Source organism: Palaemon carinicauda, chromosome 45 (assembly GCF_036898095.1).
Source record: "Palaemon carinicauda isolate YSFRI2023 chromosome 45, ASM3689809v2, whole genome shotgun sequence".
Classification (NCBI taxonomy): Eukaryota; Metazoa; Arthropoda; class Malacostraca; order Decapoda; family Palaemonidae; genus Palaemon; species Palaemon carinicauda.
The window spans coordinates 10,597,413-10,619,674 of NC_090769.1; the positions used below are offsets into that span (position 1 = coordinate 10,597,413).

Consider the following 22,262-nt stretch of genomic DNA (forward strand, 5'->3'; position numbering starts at 1 on the left):
TCTGATATGTGTATTTCTACTCCTACCCTTTATGAAGATATATTTTTTTTTTTATTATAAACAAATGATAATAATTTTTGTTCAATTACATTCTACTTGGAATGTAACAAAATACAAATTAGAGATAGTACAGTAGTTACTTCACTATTCAAGCACAATACAGTATAAAACTTATGTCACAAAAACATATTTTCTGAATAAAGAAAATAAGATTTTAGTTATCAGAACCTATAAATCATCTTATATGTGGCTGTTATAGCTAGAGCATTTGAAAACGTTTTTATACAAATTCAGGCAGGTTTCCAAAACAGCAATTCATAAGACCCCAAAACGCTCTCTTAGCGGTAAATTCCTGTAGGCCTACTTTGATTGACCAAATCTTCTTCAGCTGTGATTGCCTGATCCTTTATATTACTAAGGCTTTAAATGCACATCTACCATCGTAGTCAAAAGCAAAGGCAAGTATTACTTGTAGTATGACGTATTTAATTACCTTATATCCTTCAACAATAACCAGTACCTTTTTATTACATAATTAATAACCATTTTAAGTTTTTTCCTGTTTATTATAATTTTTCAGTAAATATATCTGCTATTTCTCATTATTATTTCTATCATAGTCATTATCATTTGGAATATTTTGTGGGATAAGGTTGAGAATTTTGAGTTCGAATTTATTGATTCTATAACAAAAACTATCCGAAGTCAAAACTTCAAAAAGAATATATAGTAAATAGCAATGTGTAGACCTGAATTTATTTTTTATGTTTGAGTTATAGAATTATTAAATGATAACTTAATTACAGGATACAGAAAAAGTGGTCTTTATCAGCAGAAAAAAAAATCACTTTCAGAATTTTGTTTTGCTACAACTGAAAGCCATTGAGAATAGGATTCTTGTTTTCTTCTCATTTTCCTTTGTAAACTGGAATAATTGAACTGTTAAGAAATCAAAACAGCCTCAGGAAAACTGATTGTTGAATAACGCTCAATTTCTTATTCTAACCTGACCTAATAAAGTGCAACTATCGAATAATAAGTAGTAAATTAATTTCCTGTATTCAAAATAAAGTTACGGGTGTAGGCCTACTTGGTGATCATGGTTAAAAACTTTTCTTGAGATTGTCCAATCAAACTGTACTGTATTTTCATGATAGGCTCACTCACTTAACATTCTCAAAAAGTTTGATTTTCCCAAGTTGATGAATTTGAGATCTACTGTATAGGTTAGATTGTCATGCGTAAGTTTAGATCAGGCTATCCAGTAATAGTATTTTTAAACACATATCAATTGTGCTAAAATGAACTAAAAATGCAATTAGCATACTGTATTTGCAAGTCTAAAAAAATTATGGCCACAACCTTTGCCTATGTTGTTATTATTGTTATTATTATTATAATTATTATTTTTATTATTATTATTATTACTAGCTAAGCTACATCTCTAGTTGGAAAGGCAAGTTACTATACTCCCAAAGGCTCCAATAGGGAAAAATATTCGAGTGAGGAAAGGAAATAAATAAATTACAAGTAATGAACATATTCTAAGAAAAGTAACAACCTTAAAATATATCTCATTAATGAACTATAAAGAGACTTTTGTCAGCTTGTTCAACATAAAAACATTCACTGCAAGTTTGAACTTTTGAAGTTCCACCGATTCAACTACTGTACCTGAATAGGAAGATAATTCCACAAATTAGTCACAGCTGGAATGAAACTTCTAGAATACTGTGTAGTATTGAGCCTCATGATGGAGAAAGCATGACTATTAGAATTAACTGCATACCTAGTATTATGAGCAGGATGGTACTGTCCGGGGATATCTGAAAGCAAAGGATGGTCAAAGTTATGAAAAATCTTATACAACATGCATAACAAACTAACTGAATGACAGTGCCAGACAGTGCTAGATCAGGAATAAAAAATTTAACAGACCGTAAGTTCCTGTCATACAAATTAAGCTGATGACCAAACAGAAGAATACTCAAAACCAGGCAGAATGAAACACTTACTCAGAATTGATTTATCAATGCAAATCCTCAAAAAATTTCTCAATAAGCCAATGAGTCTACAAAGAAAACAAGTATTAAAGATAAACCTGTCTGACTTTTGCAAAATTACTCAAGGAATAGAATTATTCTTGATAAACTAGACAGATAGGAATAATGAAACAGAATAAGTTTGTTTCTTTATTCTATAACAACATATACATACAGTACAATATGTGCATTGATTTAAATAAAATTAACCAAAACAGTGTGCAACATAGGAAGTATTGGATAATTTTTTTGTGTACTAATTGTAAAAACTACCTCTCTAAAAAATAAAGCTTCATCTGTCTTATAAATCCCAAATACTATTCCACGCACAACATTCTAGTTAAGAATACAAAATAAAGTTCTAGTTAATGTGGCTATAGCTAATACAATGCAGTACATCATTATTACTTGACATACCACTTGAATCACAGTTATGGAAAAGCTCCCACTATTAATAAAGTTTCACAAGCCTTGCCACTTTCTTCCTATAGAGGAGAATATGAAAAAAGAGATATCTCAAATATGAAAAACAATCTAGATCTTCACCTCCATTATAATTAACATAAGGTTTTTAAGTACAGTAATTTGTATTTTTCGTAGCTATGCAAACCTAAGTCCTTTAACATGGGCTATTTCTTAATATCAAAGGACAAAGGTTTGTTTTACTGTAGGGACAAATCATTATCCATATCATAAGGAGGATACCAACTCAAAGTGTTTTAAAGATGTGTGAACTTAGTAAACCTGGCATTCTGGACATTGCTAATGTTTGGTAGCATCATATGGGATTCACTTGTTATTAATCAGTATATCAAGATTTCAAAGTTAGATCAAAATATATTCTTCACTGATAGGAGAAAAATCCCTTTCGTAGGAGAAAGCTATTCAAAACAGAAGTTTCTCTTTTTGTCAGTTTGCACCACTAATAGCGATACCACAGAGATCAAACATAATTCATTCCAAAACTATGTTCAAACACTAAATCAATTTTTCCAATAGGAATGAATGAAAATAGAATTACAATAACTGCTTCCCCACCCAAGATTCTACCATTATAGTCCCTTTTCATAATATCACAATACAGTACAGTATATAAAAGCATACCAAAAATTAAGAGAAAATTATAATAGAATAAACGAATAAATATGGAATATGTGAACACTGAAATTCACTTTACAAAGAAAAGAGAGTGGATGACCTGAGTGAAAGGTGGCAAGGAGGACATGCGTTACTTGAAAGGGAAGTCTCCCTTCATAACACTGTAATTCCTTTTTAGTATTGTCTTATAAAAGAGGCCAGATTTGTTGTAGTTGAAAAGTTGTTGGAGACTAGCTATTCATGTTAATAAGCCATTTAAATTTCACAGGATGTTTCTCAGCAGCTGGTTTGTTTGAACTGGCAAACTCCCCATGCCTTACTACACTATGAATGGTACTTCTTTTCTTAAATTTATCAAACCAGCCTCTGCTAGCCCTAAAAATCTCTCAAGAAACTGCATCACCACTTATTCCCCGCTGTTCACATGGTTTCTGAATGCATTCGTTTTGCCTTTCCACACGATTGTCTTTGAAACGCTATCACCCACCAACTGGTTTTCATTTACCTAAATTAATAGCAGTTTTTAAACTTCCTTGATTTTTTTATTTCAGAGCTCAGACAGAGAAGACACTCCTTTTGCTACATAAGCTTCTTTATTTTTCAAAATCATACAATTGTTGATTTTGGAATACAAAGCCATACTCTTTCCCAATGTGATTCAAGCAGACATCTCTTTCAACCTTTTCCATTACTCCTTTCTTAGTTCTATAATGTTTCTTGAAACCTTAATTTTTGTCTTATTACTGCAGCTATTAACCTTTCCAGGAGCTATTGTGTATGGTTTAACATTAAAGACTAAAATGAATAAAATTAACAAAATGGTTAAAGGAACAATATTTTGCGGGTAAGAACTCACCGATCCATACGGGAACTGGGTCAGCCGCCTTTATCTCAAACATCTCTTTTTTTTCTTTTTTTCTTTTTTCTTTCTTGACTAGGCATCTCATCTCATACAGGTTCTATCAAGCTGTTCAGCCTCCAAACATTTTTTTCCACACATACTGTACATGACTAATACCAAGTTAGGTGGGGAGGCAGGGCTCTTTAAATTATCAAAAAGCAAGTAGGATCTTTCCTACTAGGCAAACCTCTTGTTTCACCAGTTGTATGCCGTATTTTAGAGGTTTGTCTACATAACAGTATATATAAAATAGTTTAACAAGATCACAGAGCCACTGTATACGCTCTCACACAGCTTGCCCAAAGGATCTGTTTGTAAATGAGATACAAAATTTGGAAAATCATAAATAAAAGTTACACAGCTAATTGAGAAAAGGCAAAAATATTAGAACAAAGCATTGGAAATGCAAACTACTTGTAGCAGTCTAAAGAATATCTTGTAAGCGAATGCATATCAAAGCATTTGCTACAACCTTCCTCTCCTATAGATATAGCAATCCCAAGAAGCTACTGCTGACATTGTGTATAGTATATCACATTTCAGATGGTACTAAAGGTTCTATGTAGCAATCTCCACCCCTAGTGACTTGGTTTTCTGCCAACAACTTTCATCTGTTCACTCTGGTCTCTTTCCATCCAGCTGTCAAACTCCTTGAACTTTGATCTCCTCCCATTTAAAGTTATCATTAATGATAAAAACCTTTGAGGAAGCCCTCTAGCAGAGCAGTTTTGAGCTATGATTATCACCTATTGGTCTTATTAAACTAGAGTACTTTATTAATTCAAACATGATATCTGCCTTCATTTTGATTAAAGTTCTAATGCAATTAACATTTTTGGGAAACCATTACACTCTGTGTATTACCTACTTCATAACTAGTTAAATCAAAGCTGATGGTAATCAAGAATTTTTAAAGTCACAGCATAATGTTTTGTGACAAAATGACATAAAAACTGTACATTGCTAACTCAAGAAGAAAAACAAGATGAATGTTTTTTTTTTTTTTTATCTAAGAGTATGAATCTTGCTAATGGTGTTTAATAAATCATATGACACAAAATTTCACTTAAATTCAACCTACATTTAAAAATCTCAAATTTGAAAATTAATTTGCATTCCTTATTATACAAACCTGAATCCTTTAATGGGAGAATGATTCAAGCACAGCTGGAGAACTCAGCAGTTAAAACTTATTACGAAGTGTTGGCAGTAGCCCCGGCCCTCCTGCTAGTACACTGAGAAGTCACTTTGATTGCATCAGGGATTTTTAGGGTGCAGGGGGGGGGGGGGGGAATGAAGACAGTAACTTAAGTTAAAGGATTCAGGTTTGTATAGGAAAAATACAAATTATCTTTTAAATTTTGGATTTGTTCCTACATGAATACAAACCTTTGTCCTATCATAGGAGACTTATACTTAATTGGGAGGAAGTCCCTATTACCAAACTGGCTGGCTGAAATCCAGGGATAGTCCTGCTCGGACCTGATAGGGTAAGGTAAACAGCATCCTAGACACCTTGCAAACCAGGGTCGAAAGTACCATCAAGTTCACAGCACAGGGAACCTTGGATGTTACTAAAGAAAATCTCACCTAGACAAAAGGCCAAAACGCATGGACATTGAGGCTGTTCCAGGGATACTAGAACACATCCTTGAGTGCTGGCTGCAGGGTCTGGTACTGGTGAGCATTTGACTGGCAGTTTTCTGTTGAGGCCTGTTGCAAACTTGTCTACTGTCAAGGAACCCCAACTCCACACAGTTAGGAGCCTCATTGCTGCTTGGGGATGTAAAGACCATTCTGATTCAACTTGTCTGTTATGACATTTATCTTGCTGGGAATTAACTGGGTTGAGAGGACTGTAGCATTGCTAACTACCCATTTGTGCACCAACACAGCTAACTGATTTAGGAGGTGTGAGATTGTGCTGCCTTCCTTGTTAACATATGCCACTACGGTTTCATTGTTGTTTATCAATACAACCGAGTAACCGACTAGAAGAGGCTGAAATGCTGAAGTGCTAGGTAAGCTGCCTTCAACTCCAGGACATTGATATGAAGAAACTTGTCCTCATACGAACATTGTCCTGATGCCAGGTGGTTCACGAGCAAGGCTCCACACCCTCTCTTTGATGCATGTGTAAAAAATTAGAAATGGAGGGGGTCACTCCAAGGAAGACCCCTGGAACAGATTTGCCTCGTCTATCCACCAAAATAGGTTGAGTTTGATGTCTTGCTCAATCAGTACCAGGCAAAGAGGAAAATCTGTGGTCTGCAACCACTCTCTCTCTTGGACAGCATTACAACTATTGTAGGTGGAGATAAACTGTGAGGAATAAGTCTCTCTAATGAGGTCAAATGACCTAGTAGCTCTTGCCATTGTTGTGTCAATAACTGTAATCGACGAAGGAAAGGATGACCTACCTTCTAAATTGGGTTACCATATCTTGGGATGAATAAACTTTCCACTTTCCCTATCACTGTACTGTATATATGTCCAAGTATATATTTCTTTGTGTAAGAGAAAGCTTGGACTTCTCTAGATTTGTCTCAATCCCCGGATTGTGACAAAGAGAGACACGTCTGTCCCGATGATGACTGAGTGGGTCTCTGAGTCTGGCAGTATTAGACAATCATCTAAATATCGAATCTGATGAATTCCATTGGCATGAGCCCATAACGACACTCAAGTAAACACAAGTGAATACGTGGAGGGCCGTGGACAGCTTAAAGCAAAGAACAATTTATGGGGATTTGGAAGTGCTGTATGCATCCCTGACATCTACGGAGATCATAAAAATCATTCTCTCCACTGTCTGCCTGACTGAACTGAGAAGCCGATAGAACGTCAGTGTTAGACGGGTAGGAATCAAAGTGACTGCTCAGTGTACCAACAGGAGGGGAAGTGGTACACCGCTACTGCCTATTATTATTATTATTATTATTATTATTATCATTACTATTATCACTAGCTAAGTTACAACCCTAGTTGGAAAATCAGGATGCTATAAGCCCAAGGGCTCCAATAGTGAAATTTAGTCCAGTAAGGAAAAGAAATAGGAAATAAGTAAACTATATGAAAAGTAATGAACAATTAAAACAAAATATTTTACAAACAGTGAGATTAAAACAAATCTTTCATATGCATACTATAAAAAAAAGACTTAAGCTAGCCTGTTTAACATAAAATCATTTGTTATAAGTTTGAACTTTTAAAGTTCTACTGTTGTTAGACCTCACTGTAAGTTTTAACTGCGGAGTTCTCCAGCTGCATTTCAATCATTCTCCTATTAAAGGGTTGTGGTCTTTGAAAATCTTTTTGTACAGTATTAGAAAAAGTATGAGCTAGTTAATGAAGTACAGAATTCCCTTTGATGCTAAATATTTAATTCTATAACACTGGCCACTTCTCAGTTTCTTCCCACAAAAAAAAAAAAAAAAAAAAAAAAAAAAGGGATTTTGACAAAGGAAAAATCTATTTCTGGGGAGATACCTGTGACGCCCGGTGAAAAGAGTCCTTCTTTACACTTTTCTGATATAAATACTTCCAAATATACCAGAGAAATTTAAAGTATAGAATGCAGAGGTTACTACCCTCGCGCGAACACCCAGTGGGCGTCGTGTATAAAGCAGGGGTGTGTGAAAACCACTATTCACAGGCTGTCTTCCATTTAGATAATTCCTTCATCAAAGGGAAGGGCCGTAACAGAGGCCCTAGCTACCTTACCTGCGCCACTCTAAGTTTCTTTTCAATACTACCACACATGTGGAAGACATATTGCACATTAGCTACCAACAATAAATGTACCATATTTTCAAGATAACATCAAATGATTTTACCCGAGTGCCTACAACGTAAAATATGTAATTACAGTTTGAAATAAAAGGCCAATTATTACTACTATATTACACCATTGTACAAAAACCAACAATGGCAAATATTTACATTATTTTGTGCAGTAGTTTCTAAAAGGAGCCACTCAGGAAAATCAAGAAATAACAAAAATATCCATGATGTTATTGATTCTTAACGGATTATGAAGAGCAATGATAACGATTGATTACAGTACACACATTCTCCCTTGCCTCCTAAATGATATATTTAAGTGGTCTGGTTACGTAGTTTTATAATATAACAATACCATAATTATAATAATATAAAAAAAATTCTTTTCTCGTGTACTAAAAATTGGAAATGAAACTTGAATAAAAATTTTGAGTTTTGTTGATAAATTTTTACCTTCTCTGGACTGGTGGTACACATGTCTCAACCCTGTGACCCACACCATGGATCAAAATCCTCTTGTGAGCAACAGATAGGCAGAACAAATACTCAGAAGATCAAACAGTAATCTGATACAACAAAATTATCTGTAAATATTTGGATACAGTTTTATTTCATCTAGCAATAAGATATCAGTCTTCCTAAAGATTAAGGTATTTAATAGTTTTTCTATAAAATGGATCTTCATTGATACAAGTTTAATTACACACAACTGCTACATAAATAATGTTAATTTTAACCTTAACCTTTCTATGGCTCCAAATTTCACTCGAGCACAGCCACAATGGCAACATACCTTTTCTGGATGTCCTTGTGTCTGTTACTGATACCTGCTTTGCAACCTAAGTGTACACAAACCAACTATCTAGACTTACATTAAACAGTGACAGTGAGTGTTCTACCAGATATAAAGTAGTCACAATTATAGCTTATGTAATGAGTGCCATCACTCCCTGTTCCTTGTGGAAGGCCACACTCCAAGTACTATTGAATAATAGTTATTAAAAAAAGACAATTAATTAGGAAATCAAATGGACCCCTGATACCTGGTACCACATATGGGAAGAACAGCCTTCACAAAAATAAAGATTAATCTTTATCATAAAGCACAAAAGAATAAAAAATGTTAGGAGGAAATCAACATCTACGAAAACATCACTACCACTGACGAAGAGAAAGAAATCAAGATTGTCATCTATTACCAGACAGCTAAGACCAACACACTCATTATAAAGAATAATCTTACCCCTCTTGTCCAAGATAATCCTAAGAGAAGCAATGTTGTACTGTTAACCAATACAGATGCTCTGTCCAAGAATTCCTTGGCAGCTATTGGAGTATGATGACAATGACCTCTTGAAAAGACTATCCTGATCTTTACAACAAGGGTTCGTACATGCGCACATGCAGCAAGCATTTGGACAAAACATTGTAAGAAACACCTCATTTCTAGTTTCAATATCATAGGGAATGCCCCAAAAAGCAAACATGTGTGTGTCTTGGAAGATTTGCATATTCTACAGGAAAAATAAATTCTAAATACACAAGAAATGTTCCTCCTAATGACAAATCAGTGGCCAAACACTGCCCCTGCATGGCAAGTGAGACGACAAAGTGGTTCAATCATGCTATTATCCTGGCATGTGACATATTCAATCAGGATTAGGATCCAACCTCCTTCAGTAAGCAAGAATGGTGACTACCTGTACCATGACCTGTCTCAGAATGCAGTTTAGCCAGTCGGTAAAAAATTGCTGCCATACAGATATGGTTGCTGACCCAGCTGCCTTAAAAGAAGCTAGACTTTTCTCATTCACTCAGTCTGTCCATACTCTCCATTTATGAATAATAAAATGTCCTTAGTAAAATGCAAAATGAAACTTGCATGATAATACTACTTGGATTTATAATTATCTCCAATTTTAGCCCAAATCTGGATATACCCTTTGGATTTCCCATTTAACTGTGTTATGTAAACAACTCGAGAGCAATTTATCATGGCTAGTGCTTTCGATGTCTTTTTTACCTCTTGTTAAAAAATTACTGTGCTGTACATGCATTTATTTTATCATACTAAAGACAATCAACTATTTTTTCATGCTCTTACTTCCATTATGACATTTGAGTTTTACTATTATAGTAGTAGTTAAAAGAGAATTTTCAAGAGCCATAGAAAAGATAAGGTATAAAGTCAAAGATATACATGCAGAAACTGTGGTTAATCAATAATAATTATAATAACTATTATAATTAAAATAATAATATATGCATATATAAAAATAGCATATTGTTTTGCACATGATTATCTCTCATTCTAAAACCTAACCACCACCTTTATATGTGCCATTAAAAGAAAAGTTTTAAAATGTGACAATTTTGGAAACAATTTCTGAGCAGTTGCTGAGAAATATTTGTACAATTTAATAAAGCAAACCTTTATAAACAGGTGAAGAATTTACTAAAATCTTCTATACAAATATGGTACAGTAATACACTCACAAATCAGAAACAAAGCAGGAAGTCCCCTAGATAAGAACTTTGAAAGATAGGAACCTATGTCCAATAAAAACAAATGTTTCTAATTCTTGAAAAGTATCTTATTATGTAGCATTAGCTGAATGAATTCTTGATGCATATGAAGGCTAACTCACTTGAGCCAGCACAAACAGTTGAATGGAAAAAGGGAGAGTAAGGGGTTTGAGGTTATGGCCTGTATGCTTACATTAATTGAGATGGATTAAAGAATTTTCAACTTAAAAACCCTATCTTGGAACTCCTCTCATTCTTATGTAAGGGAATTACTGTCCTGTAAAGAGCAATAAATAATGTTGGTGTCTATATTATGCTTTTAGATACAGTACGCTACTGGCATGCATTATAAATTAAAGTATTTCAAAACTAATACTGTGTAATGTATATAGGAAGTGAATAGACTGGCTCTTCTGTCTTAATTGGAAGCTGCTGAATGGGAATACAATATAATATTTGATTTATAATATATCACGGCCAAGGTCATCACAGTAACTTGGAAGAAAATCCAGTCATTAGAAGGCATAATTATTATTAAAAAATCCCTCTACTGACATGTTTGCATATAGTACTACAGCAGTAGCACTTAATGAGGGTGATAAGTATGCTTATTTTTAAAAAATTGCTGTAAATAGCTGAGCATTCATCTCCAGTATTTCAAAGTTTATTCAGGTAAGAAAAAGACAAAAGTTAAATCAGTATTTGAGGAAATCTGCTTAAAATTCTTTTTGAATAAAGAATGAAATGTATAGTTTCTTCCAAGATTTTATACACAGTTGTAATACACATGGCTTGAAAAGTAATTATGATAAAATCATATTTATAACAACAAACATCATTCACATTTAACACAAGGCTATAATAACAATAACAATATTTTACTAAACTCTATACCCATTATTACAGAATACACCACCACAGAACAAGACAATTATTTGGCTGAATAACTGGGATAATTGATTTTGGCTTTCTTTATGAATGCCAACTAGATGGTACGGTAAATGTTTACAACAATTTTCACAAATCACAAACGACATGACAATTCAATAATACTGTAATGATTGTTACTATAAGACACTAGTAAGATGTTTAATATCTCTATCATGGTAAACTGGTAAAGTTTTAATTCTAAGTACAATTGTTCCCATGAAATTAAATACTCACTTGTTCCCCTTATGAGTAACTTAATTCCTCTAGTTCTGACAATAGAATCAGGTGGAATCTGGCTTCTTAGAGTGCTTGTGAACAGCATCAACAAAAGCTGCCAAATGTTCTGGGTTCATATCAGGGTACATGCCATGTCCCAAGTTAGCAATATAACGGTTACGGCCAAATTTCTCAATCATCTCTTTCACGGCGTTGTCGATGAATTCCTGAAATGAGAGCAAATTAAAATAAAATTAATACATGAATACTTTTCCATTGATATATAAAAAGCAGACAAATTTTAAGAACTCTTCTTTGTAATTCATTTTAAATTTACAAACATGAGTAAAAAAAGACACATCCTAGACTAAAATTCTATTAAGTTATGCAGAATAACGAACAAGAGGTTAATCAAACCTAAGTGAGGAAAGAAGACAGAAAACTAAACTCATACTGTAAATCAAACCTACTGATAACGAATGGAAGTTAAAAGAGAGAACTTAAGAAGAGCTATTATATGAGGAAGAAGTTCAGGAGGAGGAAATTATGTTTTTCATCAGAAAATAATTACTGTACTGTTCAGTAATACTTAGCGTTATGAATTACAAACAAATCGAGATACAAGCATACATACTGTATTCAAATTGAATTAAGGTAGTAGGTTGGCCAGGGCAACAACTTCCCGTTGAGATACTACCACTAGAGATTTATTGGGTCCTTTGACTGGCCAGACAGTACTACATTGGGTCCCTCTCTCAGATTATAGCTTATTTTTCCTTTGCCTACACATACACCAAATAGTCTGGCATATTCTTTCTACTTTCTCCACTGTCCTCATACACCTGACAACACCGCTTTTATCAAAAAATTCTTAACTCAAGGGGTTAACTACTCCACTGCAATTGTTCAGTGGCAACTTTCCTCTTGGTAAGGGTAGAAGTGACTCTTTAGCTGTGGTAAGCAGCTCTTTTAGGAAATGGCCCTCCAAGATCAAACCACTGATTTCTGGTCTTGGAAAGTGCCATAGGCTCTGTACTATGGTGCCACATCTCCACAGATCACCAGCTTGCCTTCTTTCTTCAACCCTGCTCCATCTCCTTACCCTCTCTCTTTATTCCTTTATCTCTCTATCCATTTTTATATAAATTGGTATATAAGTATTTCTAAAATTGCATCTGAGACTTCGTTCCAAATATTGTTCCACATCACCACCATTGAGGTAAAATTCAAGGTGTTTCCTGTATAAAGGTTACCCCTCGTCCTAACCATAGCATATGCTGATGTACCCTACGCTGCCGGTGCACATGCAAAGACAGCATACTCAACGAGTTAAGAAAGGAAATGGAAGGTTTTCTGCCAGGCATGTGTAGTGTGTGATGGTCAGTAAGGGAGGAGAAGATGGGGTTGGTGTGCCGTAGCAGGTGGCCCAAGGACGGTGAGCAACAGCAGGTTAAGAGATTGAATGGTGTAAAAGACAAAAACTTAGGCTAATGTGAAGGGATAAAATAAGATAGAAAAAGAAAAAGTGAGCCACATGAGCAGTTGGTGGGGGTTGCATGAAGGGTGAGTGGGATGAGTGAGATGGCTGACATCAAAGGGGTGTGGGAGGGGGAGGGGTTGGAGATAAGGCTGGTTATCTGCTGAGATGTGGCACCAGTGAGGGAATCTATTTCAAACCAGGTTCCCTTCTCCTCACAGTAATATTTTGCTGTGTTGAGTTTAGTGCTCTCTTAATATCTTCTTTCCTTCCATTTTTTTATTTCTTCTTGCAATGAGTGTTTTATTTTGAGAATGTCTACTGAATTGAATAAAAAGAAGATAAAATTGCTTCTAAGAAAAGCCTATTCCATATATACAAGCTACACCTAGCCTATACATGATACTATAATGGAAACAGACTAAAATGATATCAGAATACCTATTATATAAAGATTTATTTGAACAATTTCAAATTTTCAGAGGGTAATTTAAGTTAACTGAGAGAGAAATGTACTGTATTTACAAAAAGGGTTTTAAGGATGTCAGAGCCACTGCTGAAAAACACATGCCACAGAGCATTTTTTTTTTTTTTTTTTTTTTTAAAGAACTATTTTATGTCTAGTGTTTTAATGACAGAATCCAGGCTAAGACTAAGAAACATTAACAGCAGTCAAAGAAAATTTTCCTAACTGGCTCCTAAACTTTGCCTGATGTAACAAAAATGCCTAACATTGGGTTTATCTGGAAGAGTGGTACAGTATCTGTAGTATCAGGTTAACAATGTTTAATACTATAGTATCAATTATGGATTTATTTTTACACTTCCAATTTGGAAAAAAAAATCAGATTATTTTTAGGTTTTCACATGGCGAACAAAATAAAATCATCGATTTTTGCTTTTCTTGTCCAGATATAGGTTAAATGGCTTTTCAGCATTCTAAAAGGAGAAAGTTCCTGAAGTAGAAAATCTCATAAGCCTCTATTATTACCATCAAAAGACAAATTACTATTATCTTATAAAGTGCAAACCTAATAAAGCTTAAAAAAATAGTCTAAGTTAGTATAAAAAATTATTCAATACAAAAAAAAAAAAACTTGAAATATGTAAAGACAGTATAAATACAATATAAAAACATAGAATATTAGCAACGAACTAAATAGCCCAATATAATCTTACTTTATCTGCATAAAGGGCACAAGGGTCAAGATTTCCTTGAAGAGTTTTATTTGGCCCTACAATTTCTCGAGCCAAGATAGGATCAACCGTCCAGTCAATTCCAATAACTTCATAATTGAGAGCAGCAAGATCCTTTAGTGCATAGTGTCCCCCTTTGGGAAATACAATCTGAGGAGAGAGAAAGAGAAAAAATCTAGATTTATGGATAACATACAATCATATTAATAGTTTTTTTTTTTTTTTACAAACCATTTTAGCAAAATAACTAAGTTGCCCTTCTATACTGAAATTGGGCCAAAGCATTTGTTCCTGAATGAAAAGTGTGAACTGGAGAAAAAGGTAAAACCAAAATTTGAAAAAATAATAAATAGAACCAGAACAGAGAACATATCTTATTTCTGGAATACAAATGAATCGAATATTCAAGACGATAAGAAAAGTGATTTTGGTGAGCTGCAACTTTAAAATGTTAGGGTTTATGGACTGAACAGGTTTTTGAGATCGTAGTACAAATGAGGAATTGGTAGAAAGCAGACAATACATTCTTATTGCTGATAAGCTATTTGGAGGAATAGGGGACCTGACATCTGAGGCTTTCAGTTACCATGTCATTCAATTCGAGACTACAGATCAGCAATCCAAATTAAAAAACATTAGTGAATGAAGGTTAAAAATTGAGACAGTGATACACGACCTTTTCAAAGTAGCTTTACAGATTTACTTGAACTTTTCTGCATAAAATCATAATAACTGCAAATTTATAATATAATTTGTATTCTTATTAACTATATAAACATAAATCATTTAATGGGGTTAGCTCTGGCGCAACCTGTTACGACCAGTTGAATTATTGAGGGTCTGGGAACCTGTTATGGTTGCACCAGACCCTTTATGCAGGCTGGTATGTGCTGACACTCTAGGCTGAGATCTCACTCTAAATCTGGTCGGGACTTGACTTGGGGGGTGGATAATAGAAATTAAATGACTCTGGTCTGTATAGTCAAGAAAAATGAAAACTATGTAAAATAATTTTTAGTTTGTTCCTATGCATATATAAAATCTCGTCTTTTAATGGGGAGTCTTCCTTAACCCTTTAACCCCCAAAGGACGTACTGGTACGTCCTTGCAAAAAACTACCATTTAGATTTTTTTTTGCATATTTTTGATAATTTTTTGAGAAACTTCAGGCATTTTCCAAGAGAAGGGGACCAACCTGACCTCTCTAAGACGAAAATTAAGGCTGTTAGAGCAATTTAAAAAAAATATACTGCAAAATGTGCTTGAAGAAAAATAACCCCTGGGGGTTAAGGGTTGGAAATTTCCAAATACCCTGGGGGTAAAAGGGTTAAGAGGATTCAGTCCCAGAAGTGAATAGGGTGCCTTGCTTGCCCTTATCTCGGAATGACCATGTCCGGTTATGTTAAAGGAGCAAAGGACATGTTATTCTAGCATCTTGTCACCCATAGATAGGAAAATGTGTCATGCCCCAAAGAGAGAGGATCTAAACATATATGATCGAAGGCTTTACATGTTAAAAATAGTGAAAAGATATTGTCTATAATGTGTGCTTACCTGCAAGTGTGTCATTAAACTGTCAATGTAATTAATACCTGACACAAGGTTAGATGTCCTGCAAGAGCTTGGATACTAATTGCTGGCAGCCACAACAGGTCCAATGGCAAAGTATCTAAGGATCAATGGATGCAATTCTTCATGTAATGAACAGTAAAGATAGACCGCCTTTCCGTACCTGTGCAACTGAGTGGTTATTGCGGAAAAACATGGTTGCAGCAATACCCCAAATAGTGTATATGTGCTTTGGGAGGGGCCCCAGCAGACACTTCTTCCGAAGGCTTATACGCACTCCAGATTGTCTCGAGTAACCAAAGGGATACTGTGTTCTTGGTTACCCTCTTTCTTTCATCCTGCACTCACAAATAGGTTGGGAATATTCGGATGACAAAGACTAGTCCGTTTTGATAAAAGATAAACCGATTTAACAGGACATTTTAGCAAACTGCCCATATCATCAGTCACCTCCTTGATTGAGAAAAAAGGAGTCAAACCAATGATTTTGAGCAGATGTATCAAGAGTATTTGCTAGAGTCAGGCACAAATGAAAATGACTGATCATTCCACCCCTTGGAGTGTGATACAAGATAGGAGCAACCATGGAGATTGCTCGCCCTCTTTAGTGAAATTAGGGTGAGGAGGAAAACCGCTATCAGTGTGAGGTCTCTATCTGTAATCTTACGGAGCAGTTCGTACGGTGCCATCTTAAGGGAACTCAGAACTGTAACCATACTCCAAGCGAAGGCACCCCAAGGACGAGCTGCTGCTGTTCTCTTGAGGTAGAGCCTCAAACTTCTTACCAGGCATAGTAACAGATGATCTGGGTCGTCGGTTACAGAAAGAAGACTCGTCGTCCGGAAGGAGTCTAATCCGCTACCCCCGGATTTTGAGTCTTAGCTATGAACTCCGAAATGAAGCTGAAGTTCACCTCTCCTCATCCCCTGGAATGGGCGATGTCATACGAGAGACCGTGAAGTTCTCCGACTCTCTTGACCGAAGCCAAAGCGAGTAGGAACGCCGTCTTACATGTGGGGTGGCGATCTGTTGCCTGGTATAATGGTTCGTAGGGAGGTCCTTTAAGGGACCAAACAACCCGAACCAAGTTCCAAGGAGGAGGTTTCACTTCTGACTGGGGACAGGTAAGTTCATAACTACGTATTAGGAGTGAAAGTTCCAACGAAGAGGAAATGTCCACTCATTTCAGTCTAAAGGCAAGACTCAAGGCTGAGCGATAGCCTTTTACTGCCAAGACTGAGAAGAGCCTTTCCTCTCACAGATTTACGAAGAACTCCACTATTGTTGGAATGGTGGCATTGAGTGGAGAGATACCCATTCCACAACATCAAAGACATTCCACTTCGCCTGGTAGACTGCGGCTGATGTCTTTCGCATATGTCCAGACATCCTTTTCGCAACATGTTGCGAAAAGCTCTCTGAGAGGGGAGATGCTGTTTAGTCCCCAGGTGTGAAGTCGAAGGGAAGCAACGGCTTTGTGGAAGATGTTGGCGTGTGGTTGTCAGAGTAGATCATGTCGTGGAGGAAGTTCTCTTAGAAGCTCCGTCAGGAGTTGCAGAAGGTCTGGGAACTATTTTGCGTGATGCCATAGCGGAGCTATGAGGGTCATTGAGAGATTGACCAAGGAGGAGGCAGAGCAGCAGGCAGATCAGCAGCAGGCCTCTAACGACGAGTCTTTATGAATGGTCTCTCTTGCGAACGAGAGAGATGGTCACTCGCAGGAGAGACGTGCTCCACCCCCGAAGGATCGGGAAGGGAAGCAAACCCTTTGGCAGCAGCTGAAGGAGCAGAGGAAGAGGAAGGAACGGAATCCGCTAGCAGGGCAGCAGAAGAAGCCTCAGAGACGAACATTTTGACCAGGGCCAAAGGGTCCACCTCTGACTCGGACGAACACTACAATCCCGCATCTTGCTGAAGTAACTGGAACAACACTTCCTTAGAAGGCGGACTGGGCAATCCCAGGGATGGCCACACCTGAGAAAGAGACAAGGTTTCCCTCGGGGGGAAGAGGCGGGGCTGCCTCGCTAGGGGAGCCAACACCATCTCTCGAGGACCGAGTTTAACCAGGAGTTAAGGCGCCTGCACTACTACTCGACGGAACCCCAGAGGGAACTGCTCGAGTAAAAGCTTTGGGGGAAAGTCCGGAGGCAGAAGCAACAGCTTTGGGTTCCTTCTGCTTTGAAGAAACCTTCAAAGGAGAAGTCCCCCTTTTAGACTTGTTCTTAAGCTGTCGCCCAAACTTTTCCCACTGGGAGGCAGACCACTCCCGACACTCAACCCACTTACTATTCACGTCACACCCTTGCCCCCTACAAGCCACGCACAAACTGTGAGGATCGGTATCCTCGGAAGACATGAAAGTACCGCAGGTGATCAATCTATTCTGAAGAAGTGTTTTAATTCTTTCATTCTACCTTGTTTTGAGTATTGTTCTCCTGTCTGGTCTTCAGCTGCTGATTCTCATCTTAAAATTTTGAACAGAAACTTACGGTCTATTAAATTTCTTATTCCTGATATAGATATTAATCTCTGGCACCGTCGTTCAATTAGTTCATTATGCATATTGCATAAGATTTTTCATAACTCTGACCATCCTTTACATTCAGATCTCCCTGGACAATTCTATCCTGTTCATAATACTAGGCAGGCAGTTAATTCTAATAGCCAGGCCTTCTCCATCACGAGGCTCAATACTACGAAGTACTCTAGAAGTTTTATTCCAGCTGTTACCAAGTTGTGGAATGATCTTCCTAATCAGGTGGTTGAATCAGTAGAACTTCAAAAGTTCAAAGTTGGAGCAAATGCTTTTTTGTTGACCAGGCGGACATGAGTCTTTTTATAGTTTATTTATGACATATTTGTTTTTGATGTTGTTAATAGTTTATATATGACATGTCTGTTTTGACATTGTTACTTATTTTAGAATGATTTATTGTTAATCTGTTCTCTTCATTTATTTATTTCCTCATTTCCTTTCCTCACTGGGCTATTTTTCTCTATTGGAGCCCCTGGGCTTGTAGCATCTTGCTTTTCCAACTAGGGTTGTGGCTTGGATAGTGATAGTAATAGTAGTAATAGGAGCGGCCCTTGGGGCCAGACCAGCAAGCAAGGGTGCATACAAACACAAACAAAGAAAAAGCACAAAAAAATTAACAATGGCAGTTCAAAAGGATAGGAGGAAAAGTGGTAACAACCGTTCTCCACCAGAGCCGAAAGCAAAGAGAAGCACAGTCACAAGTGTGTGAGTGAGAGGGATAGGTACTATCCTCCACAACCCCCACTAACTAGCAAGATGGGTGGTTAAACCACGCTAAATTCTAATGGCTCATCCTTTCAACTTCGCTGAAAGTAATATCCCTACACATAGCGTAGGTTTGTATTCCAGTTACGGAACAAATGTGGTTTTAGAGGGTTTTGCCATAAAGCTATTACAGCATACACTCTTAACAAACATTATGCTTCACTTCCATAATGATGAGAATGAAAAACTGAAAAGTATAAGAACAAGCTTAACAGCCTTTGAAAAGGATGCAACAGTACATCTGTTGACAATGTAGCCAAAGACAAAGTAAAATCTTTGACCTGTCGTTAACTACCTCATTAACAACTTCAATGGCTGTTTCCCTCTCATGAAGACATTCCCAATCTTAAAAGAAGAAAGCTTTGTATATCCTTGGAATATAATCTATCTTTAATTCAAAGCTATACTCTATGATTAGGATTTAATAACTGAATTGAAAGTAGAATACTTTAAACAATTATGATTGTTATCAGCCATACAGTAAGGATACGTAATTTTGGCTAAAAAACATTAAAACAAATCTAATAAAAACTTGGATAAAAAAAGTTTGACAAAAAAATACAGTACTGTACTTACCATTGGAATGTCTTCCATGCCCAACTCTGCAACACTTTTCTTGACATCATCACAGATTTGCTTAAGGTAAGGCAAGGCAAACTCACGGAATAAATAAGGCCCTAAGTGTTCTGCGTGAGATTCAAACACCTGCAGAATCTGAAGTGTTATAAAAGGTATGTTAATATGCATTATCATGTCAAAAAATTTCTGGTGGGTCAGAGAGCTCAGGCTGAGCAGATTACATAAAATAATTTTACATACAAATAATTCACATTCTGGGAATAAACCATTATTTTACCATACTATATAATACCTGAATTGTCTCCGAGAAGAAATAAAGACTAGAATAAAAACAATGATAATTTCAAAATATTTTACATCCAATGTACATATATACATATATCTCAGATAACATAAAACCATATATTAGCAACGACCAACAGGATATGCAAATGCATATGTATATTAGAAACAACTAATAGGATATGGACTTACTTGTGCTCCAGCTTTTACTTGACCAACCAGATAACTAACAGTTGCATCTGTAATGATTTTGAGAAGCTGATGACTGGCCTCTGGAAATCTATATAACCAACCTTTGGCATTACTCATTGTTTTGGAGCCTTTGCCTTCAATCATATAGGCCATGATTGTCCACTGCAAACAGTAAAATCTATGAAGCATAATTCATACATGAAACTTTCTGAGCTGTCTAGGAATCTACTAACAATAATATTCTTATCCCTACCAAATTCAGGAAAAATGCTCTGCAATACAGTACTGTAACGTCCAATAATGAACAGCAAAAAACCATTATTCGAAAACCTTAGTTATAAAATTATCCACAATAAAGCTCACTTTTGAGCTATTTAATCAATCTAAGAATTTGAATATCTACATTGCAGCTCTATCCATTTGTCTTATTTCTACCTGCATAGGCTAATACAATCACATAGTTATTCACACCTTAGTAGCTAATAGCTTACAATCTTATTTGCAATCAGCATATAAAAATATAGTTCTGGAGCTTACAAATTCTTGTTGATCACTGACCACACCCAAAATGGTATACAGTAATCTAAATGTTCAACCAATACAATGATGTCCTAGAGAACTATAACGGAGAATATGATCCAAATATGTCTTTAAAACAAATAACTTATGTTGAAACTTACCGGAGCACCGCTAAACCCAATAAGAGGAGCTCTACCCTGTAGCTCCTTTCTTGTGAGGGTTAAAGCTTCAAAGACATAATTCAGCTTTGTACAAACATCATCTGGTGATCCAAGTCTACTAATATCTTCTGGTCCGCGAAGAGGTGATGGGAATACTGGACCCTGAATTAATTGAAGATACATTTCATTGGAAATCTTCAGAACATTTGTTTATTCTACATTATTTCACCAAGCTTACTCTTGGACATAGGCATGATAAATGATAAAACCAGTATAGTATTAGGAATAAAACTGTTTATTACACACTAAAAAATGTAAGTGATATAATATCTAAGTGAAAATACTGTAGTCACTCATTGGAAATTATTACAAGAAAAATATGTGAAAGCTCTAATAAATCCCCTGCTCTAACATTTTTCTTACCTTAGTACAAAAAATGTTATAGAGTATACAGAGTTAAAACAACTTATACCTTAATGCACTACTGGTGTGTTATACCATGTCCATATTTCCCCTGAATGAACACAGTATCAACAATGCTTCAATAATCCTTTGTAGAAAAAATGAAGCAGAGATTAAAGTTCGATAAGACTTTGCCAACTGGGGAAGTTTCCCTTTTCCACCTGTTACAACATACTGTATCTCAGATGAGCCTTCATTATATAGTAACCAAACAATAAGACTGATAAGTTTGTATTTAAACAAAGATCCCATTTCTTTTGTCATATCAAGTGCTCATTTATCACAACCTGGATTTTACAGAGCTTAAATTTATTTTCCCAGAGCACAGTAGGGGCCTACACGAGTTGAATGAGACCACTGAGTTACATTCTTTTACTAATGAGAAGTGTAAACTAAAGAAGTTGGACAACTATGAAAAATTAGTCCAAAGGGAAAGGGTTTGATCACAATGTTTGTACAGCACAAAAATACTTACTTCGCCGGGTTTCATTTCCACTTGCATCCCCAGTGCCTCAGGAATGACTAAGATGTCAGAGAAAATTATTGCAGCATCAAGGGGAAATCTCTCCAGTGGCTGAAGTGTAACCTTGCAGGACAGCCTTGGTGTCTGACACATGGTAAAGAAATCACATTTAGATCGCTCTTCCCTGAATTCTGTGGAGTGTCAAAACATTGTAATTAGATTAAGGAGAATAATTAAACATGCTATTATTTTCCATAAAAAATTAACTCATTGCAAATGTCCTACTTTGGCTTTTAGCCTCTGTGTATATTTATGCAAAGATTCAGAAGAAAAACTGTACCTTAAAGTCTCAGTTAATTAAAGCAGTACACCTGACCCTTCTAGTCTCTTTTGGAACAGTCAAATTTTTAGAGTCTGGGCAGCTGTGACATCGGTAGGACATGGTCTAAGAAATGACCCCCTTTAATTACAATTTTTCCTCGAAAAAGTTTTGACTTCTTATCCTTAGGAAAAAAGTATGCTGCAATTTTGCAATCTTTGATGCACTTTTATGACTTTCCATTT

The 22,262-nt window shown here is 36.0% G+C and overlaps 1 protein-coding gene across 1 annotated transcript in view; it reads right to left on the bottom strand.

The window, feature by feature from the left end:
* Nucleotides 1-11,040: 11,040 nt before the first annotated feature.
* Nucleotides 11,041-22,262, bottom strand: part of Urod (uroporphyrinogen decarboxylase) — a 35,184-nt gene continuing 23,962 nt past the window's right edge. Inside the window, exons 3-8 of the mRNA XM_068367487.1 lie at nucleotides 21,711-21,889; nucleotides 20,774-20,935; nucleotides 20,094-20,255; nucleotides 19,617-19,754; nucleotides 14,153-14,320; nucleotides 11,041-11,723 (exon numbers count right to left, since the gene is read on the bottom strand). Of these exons, the coding sequence (XP_068223588.1) occupies nucleotides 11,562-11,723; nucleotides 14,153-14,320; nucleotides 19,617-19,754; nucleotides 20,094-20,255; nucleotides 20,774-20,935; nucleotides 21,711-21,889 (971 nt within the window). The 3' untranslated portion in view covers nucleotides 11,041-11,561. The remainder of the gene's footprint in view (nucleotides 11,724-14,152; nucleotides 14,321-19,616; nucleotides 19,755-20,093; nucleotides 20,256-20,773; nucleotides 20,936-21,710; nucleotides 21,890-22,262) is intronic.